Genomic DNA, 13,653 nt, shown 5'->3' on the forward strand with positions numbered 1-13,653 from the left:
TGCCTCCTTGAGAAAGAATGAGCTGTTGCAACTGTGTAGTAAGCAGGATTTTCTACCTGTTTACTCTTCTCAGTAATTTAGAAAATGTGATTGCCAATTACTGCAACATTAAGAAGAAACATAATTCTATTCAGGTTGCACATCCTTCAACTGAATGCTTGGAATCATAAATCTTTTGGATTTTGGGTTTCTTTGAATTTTGAAATACCAATAATAATAATAATAATAATAATTATTATTATTATTATTATTATTTTTGTATCCCACCACCATCTCCCTGAAGGAACTTGGGGTGGCTTATATGGAAACCAAGCCCTGTCAAACAGAGATTAAAATAAAATCATAGTAAAAATATAAATACAAAACATCATAAAACATCAACAACCAGTAGCCGAGCATAGTGGCCATATACTAAACTAAGGGGAGAAGCATGGCCTGTGCAATACAGCTGCGAAGACAGGGCTGATAGAAAACTGCAGGAGCCAGATGATAAGTTTGGGCTAGAAGGGCCAAGTCAATTAATGCAATACAACTACAGAGGCAGGGACAATGATAAAGTGCATATTGTATATATCCATATTGTAAACCATGAAGCATCTTGGAGATGGGCTCTAAGTCTAAACATGACATTCATTTACGTTTCATATACACATAGCCCTAAAGTAATTTTATCCACAGTAATTTTAATAATTTTGTGCATGAAACTAAGTGTGCATACATTGAACCATGAAAAAGCAAAGGTCTCACAGCCACGCATCTGGACAATTGTGGAGTGTTTTAGATTTCATAATTCCATATAAGTGAGACTCAACTATAATAATCAAAAAAGTTTGCCTCCCTTTGTATTATTTAAAACAAAAGTAAAAACTATTCAATGGGTGAACATTACCTTTGCTTGCTTTTAAGTTCAAGGTCTGCAGCAGTAGCCACACTGTGCCGTGTGTCACTGGAGGCAATGACCAAATGTATGACGGCTTCAAGTTCAGGCACTTGCTCAGCTTCAATGAACTTAACGATGCCCAATTTACACTAAAGAAAAAAGGAGAAAGGTTGAATTGTGACTGATTAAGTGTTGAGAAGTAGATGTTTATAAATGTGTATAATCGTTAACCTATATTGTATGTACATTTTGATCTGCAGTTTGACTGTACCTCTTTGGTGTGAGAGGGGCTTCAGACACAGGACTCTATTTTGTATTTAGTTTGCATCAGACTTCAGTGGAGGTGGATGCATGTTGCTGTTGCGACTTATAGACTTCAGTGAGTACACTTATACAGTTTGAACTATATCTATATGCTTAAAGGCATTGGACTATGGACTAGTATGCGAATATATACAAAACGTTTGTTAGTAACAATAGTGATATCTTGACTTAAGAGTTTAATTTGTTCCATGGCTGAGCTCTTAACTCAAAACACACTTCTCTCAAAGCAAATTTGCCCACTGAGCTACATTGAAATACTATTAAACCATTCCAGAGGGCCCAAACTGCACCCCACCCCAATTTTGGTTAGGTGTTTTAAAATAAGAAAATGCACTTTATGAATAATCTATATATATAAATTTGTTAGGGGCATCCAACGAGGAAACAAAACTCAAAAAAAACCCCAACGAAACTTAACCAAAATTCCCATGCCCATAACACAACCCACAAGGTACAAACATACCTACTCAAAATGAAAAACAACACAACAACACACTCACAAAACGGCAAAACAACAAAACTCAAAAATCCCCCAACGAAACTTAACCAAAATCCCCGTGCCCATAACACAACCCACAAGGTACAAACATATCTACTCAAAATGAAAAACAACACAACAACACACTCACAAAACAGCAAAACAACAAAACTCAAAAATCCCCCAACGAAACTTAACCAAAATCCCCGTGCCCATAACACAACCCACAAGGTACAAACATATCTACTCAAAATGAAAAACAACACAGCAACACATTCACAAAACGGCAAAAGAACAAAACTCAAAAAAAACCCAACGAAACTTAACTAAAATTCCCGTTCCCATAACACAACCCACAAGGTACAAACATATCTACTCAAAATGAAAAACAACACAGCAACACACTCACAAAACGGCAAAACAACTGAGCATGCGCATTGGCGCCCAGCCGCAAGTTCCCTGGCGCGCGCACATGGCCTTCCGGCCAACATTCCCTCTGCGGAAACCATGCCCACTCCAAGCCCCGCCGCGCCGCTTCCCGCACACACACACCCCCTGCCGCGCACACACACGCAACCCCACGCTCCATCACTCCCCCCACCGCCGCATACACACACGCAACCCCACTCCCCCCGCCGCCACACACACACACGCAACCCCACGCTCCATCACTGCCCCCGCTGCCGCACACACACACGCAATCACTCCCCTGCCCCAATCTTACCTCCTTTTACTTCACGCCACCTCCAAACCCCACCCCGCCCCTTCCCGCCCTGTCAAAATCTAGGAAAGACAGGAAGGAAGGAAAGAAGGAAGAAAGAGAAAGGGAGGTAAAGAAAAAGGGGGAAGGAAGGAAAGTTAGAGAAAGAAGGAAGAAGAAAAGGAAAGAAAAGGAAAGAGAGACAGCAGAAGAGAAAGGGGGAAGGAAGGAAAGAGATAGAGAAAGAAGAGGAGAAGGAAAGATGGGAAGGAAGGAAGGAAGGCAGGAAGGAAGGAAGGAGGGAGGGAGGGAAAGAAGGAGAGAAAGAGGGAAGATTGGCCACAGCAACACGTGGCGGGTAAAGGTTGTTATTTCTATTATTATTATTATGCTATTGTTCCTCTGAGACCCTTTTAGGGGGAATGGGAGAAGTGTCAGGTCCCGGAGGCAATGCACTGCATTATTGTTATTGTTATGATGGTGGTGAAATAAAAGGAAATAAAAAGTGAAAGAAGGAAGCAAACAGGGAGTGAAGAAAGGGGGAGGGAATGAAGGAAAGAGAGAAGGATGAAACCAAGTAGTGAAAGAAGGAAAGAAAGAAAGAGGTAGAGAAGGAAGAAAGGAGAGAAAGGGGGAGGAAAAGGGGGAAGGAATAGGTAGGGACCTCTCTTTCATAATAGTCCAGATATCTACCTCAACTTTGATAAGTTTTACTATAGGCCACAGCAACGCGTGGCAGGGCACAGCTAGTAACATATAAATGCACATTCACATGGAACAATAAAAAGGAAAGATCAACTTTCAAATGGTAGGCATATAGTACAGCAAATACATAAGTGAAATAGCACAATAACAAAAACACATAAACAGATTACATAAAGCATCATGAATGATGAGTATCCATGTGCTGATTTCAGGAAACAATGGCACTCAAGTGCAGTGAGTTTGGGGGTACCTGTTCCAGCTGTTCAGGTGTCCATGGGCTGTCTCCAATGACCCGCTTGGCCGCATAAAAGCTCATTCCTGGAGGAGGCTGAGGGATCCCAACACCCCCAGAAGTACTTGATGAAGAGGAGCCCTGCCCTGGCGGCACGCTTTGGCGACTCTGGGATTCATTCAGTACGTATCTAAAAAGGATCAATGAAGATATTTCAAGCAGATTAAGAATCCTATACATTAGTGGTAGTGGATAGATCCATCCAAGAAAATAACAGAATGTGCCAAAGTGAAAAGTAGATCAAGCTGAGAAATCTAGACAATCAATAGTTTCCTAAAGCAACACAGAACTGCATTTTAACTCCATGTGTCACATGTCCACACTACACTCTGGCTACCTGCAGTGATTGTAAAGTCAGCTGCTCTTTCCCTCAAACAAGTTATAAGAAAGTTATTTCATGTTCCTTTGTGAATCACATAAATTCAGAGCTCTTAGTTATGCAAGCACAAAGAAGTGCTTACACATTTCTTACAATGAGTGTACTCTGCACAATGCCTCACCAAAAATATCTCAACAGGGAATATAATATAAACCCAGACCATTTGAACCAGGCAGAATCACTAGGGCCACATCTAGACTGCTATATAAAATCCAGATTATCTGCTTTGAAATGGATTATGTGGTAGTGTAGACTCATATAATCCAGTTTAAAGAAGACAATCTGGATTATCTGCTTTGATAATCTGTATTATATGGTAATGTAGATCCAGCCTAAGAATTTCCACCATCTTTTTCATCGTAACTGTCTTATTTCAAATAAGTAAGGACTGGCTTTTAGAGCCATTTATAAAGTCACTGAGGTATGAAACAAGTTATCAGGCCTGTTTAAAGGTTTTTGATCTAGTTCAAAAAAGTTATTAAATGTGAGAATGTTTCTTATGGCTGTTCAACAACTGAAACTATAACAAAGCACCACTTGGAAATAAAAGCCTTCCCTCACCTTAAGTAATCTCTACAGTATGCTAACCTGGGAGTCTACATGGCAATTTCTGCATTGCACATTTACTTACCCATAAGGCATTAGAAGGACATCCAACATAAAATCCAATAGCAGCTGTACAGTCTTTGGTTTTTCAGCAAGGTTAAATGGAGAAGTTGCTTTCAGAGTTTCAACAGGATATTTCATGTGGAAAAGGGTTGGTATTAGAAGGTGCATTAGGCTGAAAAACAATTGTATTTATTGCATATATTTCGTCAATATAGGATGCCAATTAAATTTTTACATGAATCAGACAAAATACAGGGTCAAACATGACAGTGAAATTGGCCTTCCTGCCTTAGTTTTCACAGTTGTTTTTCCTATTAAGAACATATCACAGCTAACACTAAAATGAAAGCGAATTAATGACTACAGCAAACAAACGTTGTATATTTACAAAATTCATCTCATTTTATAAATATACATTTTGATTTTTTAATTAAAAAAAACCCTTAGAATTTAGAATTATAGTTTAAAAGAAGTCCAAAAAAAATTACACTTTTCTGTCTACTTAGCATTAATCCCAGAAATAATAACATCTTTAAAATTTCACTGGAATCAAAGAAATCTCAAAATGAGTGCCAACTCATCATGCGCCCCTTCGACACAGCTGAATAAAATCCCACATTATCTGCTTTGAACTGGAATATATGGCAGTGTGGATTCAGACAACCCAGTACAAAACAGATATTGTGGGATTTTTGGCCTTGATATTCTGGGATATAGGGTTGTGTGGAAGATCCCATGGTTTAACAATAAAGAATTTCAACTTTTGCCCAGGACTGGCACAAGGGAATAACTAGGTGATTTTCTCCTCTGCACCATCAAGAACAGGCCATGTCTGCACACAAGAATAAAACAAGGACCAGAGAACACAGCTCCTCAGCTTTCCCACATAAGCACTCTGACTGGCGCTGCCTATTTTCTGCTCTAATCTGTAAACAAACAATTTGTTGACCTCCATAGCTCCATGTGATCCTTCCATAACACTTAGCTCTTCACCTGACTCCTTATCTAATGTTGCAGTTTCTGTCTCCTTTTCCTGACCTTAGAGACTTGCACTTTCTGAATCAGGATTTTCCCAGAGAGAGTCATCATCTCTTTGACTTGAATTTTCATCACTTTGTGCCCCAGGAAATCCCACAACTGTCTCTAAACCATTAGTGAACCCATCAGCCTCAGGCTGTACTACAACTAAAGAGATGTTCACATTGAAAAGCATTTAAACTATGTGACCCCATGTGTATTCTGAGGCGGAACAGTTCTAAAAGAGCAGTCGCACATGCTTTTTATAAACATATATTTACAGCTAAAGGTTTTTTAAAAAACCAACTGGCTAAACAAAACTAAGAGAAAAAACAAAGAAAGGAGAGAAAATGCAAGCTCAGGATGACATACCTGTCTTGCTGAGGCTGAGGTTTTCCTTCCATTGCAGTAAGGAGAGTGGGAGCCAGTTCACATTGCTTTTCCACAGGCAAACGAGGGTATCCCATCTTAACATATATTATTGTAAAGTTCTGCAAAAGTCCAGTACACATCTATATATCACCACTTTTAAGCAGTCCGAAGATAGATCAATTTTTGGCAAATGCCACTGAAATTCTCTAATTAATTAACCCAGTTCATCGAGAAGGTGTGTAATCTAATTCACCTTTAAAATCTTGAGCAAAATGATCAAAATGACTTCTACATGGGGCTGAATGCAGAAGCCCTCCTCCTAAAAGGAGGGAGATGAATTGAGTACATTTTACACTTGCACTGCAATATAGAACTAGACGTCAATTTGCTGTTTTCAACTGACAAAAGAATTTAAGGGAATCTTCAGTTAGACTGGACTTTTGTGAGAAGTAAGAAAAATATTAAAGATGATGCATGTAAAAAAGCCTTAATAATAAACATTTAATGCCTATTTCTTCCATTTCAACAGAAAAACTATCTTAAGTTTTTAAAACGACAGATTTATATTTATGAGGAAAGTGGATGCAATTTCTAGGTGGGACAAGTATTCAAAGAAAAACCACACTAACTTTCTTTTGTTGGAAGAAATCTCTAAGAAAAAATTTACTTACTGTAACAAAGGACACTGCAGAAGGATCTTGATACTGGACAAGTAAGGTCTCCACGGGAAGCTGGATTTTGGGACGACTCTTGATTCGTTTATTCAGGTGAACCAGCAGTTCCATCACCTGAAAAGGAGAAAATAATGTCCTTTGATTTCTCTAATGTGTGTTCCATAATTACAGGTGGCCCTAAATATTTCCAGGTTTCATTTTGTTGGTTTGCTTAATATGTTGTCTCTATATAAATCTCAGCTGCCACAGAGTTTCCCTGGAGAACCTAAAAATTTCGACACTGGAATTTACTGAAGTAAAATAATGGGGATCCTCTGCCCTTAAACCCCAGCAAATGCGGAGGGATAATTGTATACTTTGCAAATCTGAAATATAATGAAAGATAATTTCTAGGCTACTAAGGGCGAAAAAATGCCATATTATCTTTCTTCTGACTTTCAGAACTTTCAGAACAGTCCCCATATGTTGTTTGCGCTCAAACATAAATTAGGGAGATAAAGTGAACCTGATTTTTTTTTAAAAAAGCTGAACAAAAACTAGATAAAACCTTTACATTTTTATGAACCAGAACAGACACCAAGAGTTTACCAGCTCTGAATACATGCTGTTAAAAATTGTGCTCCATCTCCAATAGATCCATCCTGTTAAATGTATAAAACCAACATGAGGGAGAGTTTTGAAACAGTCAGTGTTTATCAAGGCTTCTGTACACAAACAGCCATCCATACCTTCTTGCGTACCCCTTCCTGTGTACTAGAAAGCTTCAGAAGAACAGGGGGTAGGAATTTGGATATAATATTTTGCAGTTGCTCATCTGTTTCTGCATGGCCAAGACGCAAAAACACACGTTCGAGCTGATCTACAATCAAAGAAGAAACAAGAAGTCCAATTTGGAACTAAAAATCTAGATCAAACAGTAAAACAGTCAAACCGCAATCTCATCTTAAAGTATAAATTCTATAACACCTTATTTCTTAATATACTTACTTACAAGCTCTACTCATTTTAATAAATCTTTCAGAAAAAATAGCATCCTTCTGGTGAGATTATAACAGTTACCAATGTATCAGAAAATGTATAAGCATATGTGTATATATGTAAATATGATTCTTTGAGACTGACATATTTATAAACAGTGACATGGGTTTTCCAGAAAAAGCAGAATTGAAAAATCTAAATAAAGTTTATTTAGAACCCTTGGTGGTGCAGCGGGTTAAACGGCTGAGCTGCTGAACTTGCTGACTGAAAGATCAGGGGTTTGAATCTGAGGAGCAAGGTGAGTTCCCACTGTTAGGCCCAGCTTCTGCCAACCTAGCCGTTTGAAAACATGCAAATGTGAGGAGAGCAATAGGTACCGCCTTGGCGGGAAGGTAACGGCACTCCATACAATCATGCTGGCCACATTACCTTGGAGGCATCAGTTTTCAGTCCCATTAACCTTGTCTCAACACAACCATAGACTGCCCCTGCTATGGTCCTGTACCCTTGCATTGTCCTGATCTGATACTTATGGGTCAGATCCAGCAATTACTCCATACAAATTACTCCTATACAGTGCTTCTACAAAAGATGCTCTTTACTTGCCAATCATTATCCAAGGTACTGCTGTTTTGTTCCCTCCATAAAATACTATACATAATCATTGAGCATATTTATTTGTTTTAGCAAAAATCATTATCATTGGTAAAGAACGTGATATATTCAAGTAGGAATAAGGTTGTGGAGGAGAGGTAAACTAAAACTTTGCTCCTGGAAGAAATGGGGTAGAGAATTTATTTATTGCATTTAAATGCCACTTTCCTCCCAGTGTGAGACCCTAGTGCACATATTCCATTATAAGTTGGAGAGACTTCAGCACAATGCTCACGCATGAGGAGGGACTTCAATACAATGCAAAATACGCACACACACAAACACAGACTTCAATAGAGGAAGGTGAAAAGGTCTGCCTTCCATGAAGTTCTGAAGGAGGGTAGGAGGGAACAAGTCTCAGCCCCAAAACATACTGCAGAGATGGAGGAGAGTGGGAAGGGAACAGCCTGGCTCCCAAGTCCATTGCTGGGGCAGGCATCTCACCAATCAAGCTTGGGGAGAATCGCAAAGGCAAAATTGATCCTCAATATGCTCCAGAAGGAAAGACAGGAAGGAGAACAGATCCAAGACTATTTTCTGGAACTGTGTGAGAAGGACCTCCAATGATGCATCATGTTTGGGAACGACCACAGAATTCCACAGCAGTAAAGGTGGTGACAAACTGCATGAATACAATAGTGTAAAATGCACTCATTGCTGACAACTGAAATACAGTATTACTTGATTAATCAAATGATGAGACCACAAGTTCAGGACACATTTTTATTTTTTAAAGTACTAAGCTGCTAGCATGTTACTGCAATAGGATACAAGAGATAAAAAAATAGTAGTCTTTATTTTACATGGCACATATTGAGGACTGAAAACATTGTGTGCATAATACTGTTACAATAATTGACAGGCAAGTGATGCATCTTTTTTTTAAAAAAAATCACTGCCCTACTTATTCATTATTAAAATCCATGATACTCTTGCATACTGAAACTCTCAACTCATTCAAAATATTCCCTTAGTCATCCATCATCTACTATCCATCCATCCACAGACACTTCTTCCACAAGGCACATAGGCACATGTTCCTTAAACATGGAAGCTCAAAGCTTTTCCTAAATTGTGAAAAGGGCAGGACAATGGCAGAAGCAACACTGCAGTCAACACAAAACCATGGGTTGGAGCAGGGTTAACAATGGGAATCAATACCAAATTAATTTGCCTGGAATAGGGAGTGCCTACAGATGTCACCTTCAAATGTTTGGTTTGCTACAGCATGTCTCTTTTCTGTACTATTGTGGGAATGTGGGATGCTACTGAATATGCATCAGGAGCCTGTAACGCTGCTCTTTCCAACAAAACTGTTGTGTAGATTGTTCAGAAAAAGATAGACTAGGATGGGCTGGAGCTACATAATGTCCCCATTCCATATGGCACATTATATCTTATGGCAGCCAAGAAATAAAAGAAGGAATTGTTCCAAAACAATTTATCTCAGAGCACAGAGATGTAAAAGGGAACAAGAACACAGTCCATTTTAGCAATGAATGCTATTGTTAAAACTACAATACTATCAGGCTTGACTTAGAAGTAATAGCTTACCCCAATAACCAAACTGAATCTAAAGTTGACCAAAAACCGATTTGTAACCCTTTTGGTACTAATGTTGGGGAGTGCTCCCTGGTCAAAGTGGTCCCTGTTCAAGCGGTCCCTGGTCAAAACTGATTTGTAACCCTTTTGGTACTAATGATGGAGAATGGTCAAAAAAAGATTGGGAACCACTGCCTTAAGAGAATAGAAATGCCTGGGCTAAACAATGGCACAAATGTGTACAAATTGTTGATGACTACGTTGAATGGTAGTTTTGTGTAGAGGATAGTTCAGGCTATGATCTGTAGCAATTTCTGTTGTTACACATTATAATAATAATAATAATAATAATAATAATAATACTTTATTTATACCCCGCTACCATCTCCCCAAGGGACTCAGTGCGGCTTACATGAGGCCGAGCCCACAATACAACAATAAAAACAATAGCAACAGTAATACAAACTGTTGTTCATTCATAACATTTTATGACACAGGGGGCAAAACTTTTAGACCCACCCTCATACAATTAAAGAAATTAAAGATAATGCTTCAGTATAAGCAAGCATCCTATATTTATGACAAGCTTTCATCTAAATTACAGGTTCACTACTGCAATATGTTCACTACCGCAATTCTTTGAGAAACATTGTGATAATACTGAACTATCTTACATGCTTGAACAAATTAACAAATTATATGTACCTATATTACTTTAAAACAGTTGAAATGTTTAGTACAAAGACAAGAAAGCTAGTGTGTTGTCGAAGGCTGTCATGGCCAGAATCACTGGGTTGCTATGAATTTTCTGGACTGTATGGCCATGTTCCAGAAGCATTCTCTCCTGACATTTTGCCCACATCTATGGCAGGCATCCTCAGAGGTTGTGAGATTTGTTGGAGTCTAGGCAAGTTGGGTTTACATATCTGTGGAATGTCCAGGGTGGGAGAAAGAACTCTTGTCCATTGGAGGCAAGTGTAAAAGTTGGAATTGGCCACCTGGATTAGTATTGAATAGATTTGCAGCTTCAAAGCTTGGCTGCTTCCTGTCTGGGGGAATCCTTTGTTGGGAGGTGATTACTTGGCCCTGATTGTTTCTTGTCTGGAATTCCCGTTTTTGAGAGTTGTTATTTATTTACTGTCCTTTTTTTTAGAATTTCAACCTCTGAGGATGCCTGCCATAGATGTGAGTGAAACGTCATGAGAGAATGCTTCTGGAACATGGCCATACAGCCCGAAAAACTCACAGCAACCCAACAAAGCTATTCTATTCTATAAACACATAGACTAACATATATATAGTATGAAAATATTCTGAATATCTGCCTATTGATGCAGTGTTATATTTCCTCAAAATAATAATACACACACACATATCACAACTTCCTGATGCATGAGAGCAAGCAGAATCTACATGATTTGTTCTAAAGAATGAATCAGAAAGCAAAGGACTTTATTTCAGGATTGCCCTATCCAAAGACAGCAGCTTTTATAATTACGCTCCACAGCTACGCATATTTATACAATAAAATATTACAGTTTGCTTGAGTAAATGCTTTGCCCAAACAAATAAGCATAGGCCTACAGTGTCACCATGATGGGCAGAAGAATGCAAGGTTGTTGTGGAGCGTTTTACAAAGCAAACACACAGAGAAATACATCTCCCGGCTTGCCTCAGTGTCGGAAACTGCAGGCATTTCCTGTCACAGAGAATCACTTCCCCAGTCTGCCACGCCTCAGCAGCGGGAGGCCTTGCTCCCTGTAATGGGACAGGGGCTGCTGAATTAGGAAGGGCAATGGGGCAGGAAGGAGCTGGGCAGGACACGTTTCTCCTACATTTGCAGTATCCTCTCTCTGACCCAGCTTGACTCTGTTGCAAGGGGGGAGGGGAGTGTGTGTGTGTGGATGGGGGAGAAATGAACCTTACACACTTCCAATTTCCTCTCCCCAGGTTTAGGAAGATGCTAAAATGGAACACTAATCCAGAAAAGCTCAGTCATTCCTACATAATCAAAGACTGTAAGAATAAAATGAGAAAAAGGGGGAAATGGCTTTAAATCTGCCTGGCCGCCAACCCATGCCAACCTTTGGCAAATATCACCTTCAATCCATATAAGACCCATAGACACATATGCTTGTACCAAGCCTTATGAGATCTTTTTAAAAAAAAATCCAAGAGGACAAGCAAAAGAGAAAGGAAATTAGAGGGAGTCCATTTTGAAAGGGGTGCTATGGGACGGAGAAGGAAGCTGCCTCACAATGCACAGACAGCTCACCCCCTTGAAGTTTTATTTTCCATTTCCTCACAGTCTGAGCATCCCTTCCCCAAAAATTCCAAATGTTCTAAAATTGTCCAGAGGGGTGGCTGAGGCAGTGACATCTTTGCTTCCTGAGGTTCCAATGCACCCATTCTTTCCTGCAAAATTATCTTCAGGATACACACACACACACACGGGTCCAGAGTTAAATATACACACACAGGGGTCCCCAAGTTACAAACATTCTTAACATAGTTAAGAATGAGGATGAGACAACAGGAAGTGAGAGGCCTCTACCCCTTGGAAGGGAAATTCATTTCCGAAAGAGTTATCATGGGGAAGTGGTGTGAAGCTTTTGCACCAATCCTTGTTTCCACAACAAGCCATTTTTTTTTTCAAAATCCAATGATCACAGGGACAGAAAGTGAGGTAAAATCTTCTGAACAGGGACAAAGGCAACAAATCAAACACCACTGGGGTGTTAACCCTTCCCTATGCTAACCAAAGATAGATAGATAGATAGATAGAGAATAGGTACATTTTATGTGTAACTCCTGATACACACACACAAACATCTCTCTCTCTCTCTCTCTCTATCCATCTATGGCTGGAGTTACACATAAAATGTACCTGTTCTAACACAATGTGTGTGTGTGTGTAGATATAGATATATGGCTGGAGTTACACACAAAATGTACCTGTTCTAACTCTCTCTCTCTCTCTCTCTCTCTCTCTCTATATATATATATATATATGGCTGGAGTTACACATAAATTGTACCTGTTTTAACTCTCTCTTTATCTATGTATGGCTGGAGTTACACATAAAATGTTCCCGATGTTACTATCTATCCATCTATCTATCTACCGATAGCTGGAGTCACACATAAAATGTACCTGTTCTCACATATATAGAGCTGGAGTTACACATAAATTGTACCTATTCTTACTCTATCTGTATCTATCTATCTATCTATCTATCTATCTATGGATGGAGTTACACATAAAATATATCTGTTGTTACAATATATATAGCTGGAGTCACACATAAAATGTGCCTGTTCTCACATATATATGGCTGGAGTTACACATAAATTGTACCTGTTCTTACTCTATCCCACTCTATCTATCCATCTATGGCTGGAGTTACACACACACACACATATATATGGCTGGAGTTGCACATAAAATGTGCCTGTTCTCACATATATATGGCTGGAGTTACACATAAATTGTACCTGTTCTTACTCTATCCAACTCTATCTATGGCTGGAGTTACACACACACACACACACACACATATATATGGCAGGAGTTACACATAAGATATACCTGTTCTTACACTATATATATGTATATATATATATAGTACCTATTCTCACACACACTATATATAGAGAGAGAGAGAGAGAGGAGTTACACATAAAGTGTACCTGTTCTTACACTCTCTCTCTCTATGTGTGTGTGTGTGTGTGTATGTATAACAATTTATGAATGAAGCATACCTCCATGTGTTGAGATATGGGGCCCCTCTCCAAGGTAGCTAGACTGGTATTATTCTAAAAAAAAAACTGATCCCAAGATGAGGGATCCAGAACAACCTGGGAAATGACTTGGCAGGACAGAGGCCTAATGGCCTGGCCCCTCTTCTCCCACGCAAACCCAGAAGGAGCTCCCCTTGAGGGAAACAAACCACCCCCACCCCCACCCCGGCTGACACAAGAATCCAAACCCCCTTCCTTCTTCTCCCAGATCCTGCTCCCACTTTCCCCGCTCAGGAGGCCAAGCCCACT

At 39.4% G+C, this 13,653-nt stretch overlaps 1 protein-coding gene across 3 annotated transcripts in view; it reads right to left on the reverse strand.

Moving 5' to 3' along the window:
- Positions 1–13,653, reverse strand: part of ECPAS (Ecm29 proteasome adaptor and scaffold) — a 74,382-nt gene that overhangs the window by 59,968 nt on the left and 761 nt on the right. For all 3 annotated transcript variants that reach the window (XM_060762503.2, XM_060762501.2, XM_060762502.2), the window contains 6 exons: positions 7,159–7,289; positions 6,428–6,544; positions 5,757–5,875; positions 4,390–4,539; positions 3,338–3,509; positions 890–1,029 (listed from right to left, as the gene is read on the reverse strand). In XM_060762503.2, coding sequence (XP_060618486.2) covers positions 890–1,029; positions 3,338–3,509; positions 4,390–4,539; positions 5,757–5,875; positions 6,428–6,544; positions 7,159–7,289 — 829 coding nt within the window. The remainder of the gene's footprint in view (positions 1–889; positions 1,030–3,337; positions 3,510–4,389; positions 4,540–5,756; positions 5,876–6,427; positions 6,545–7,158; positions 7,290–13,653) is intronic.

Source organism: Anolis sagrei, chromosome 2 (assembly GCF_037176765.1).
Source record: "Anolis sagrei isolate rAnoSag1 chromosome 2, rAnoSag1.mat, whole genome shotgun sequence".
NCBI lineage: Eukaryota > Metazoa > Chordata > Lepidosauria > Squamata > Dactyloidae > Anolis > Anolis sagrei.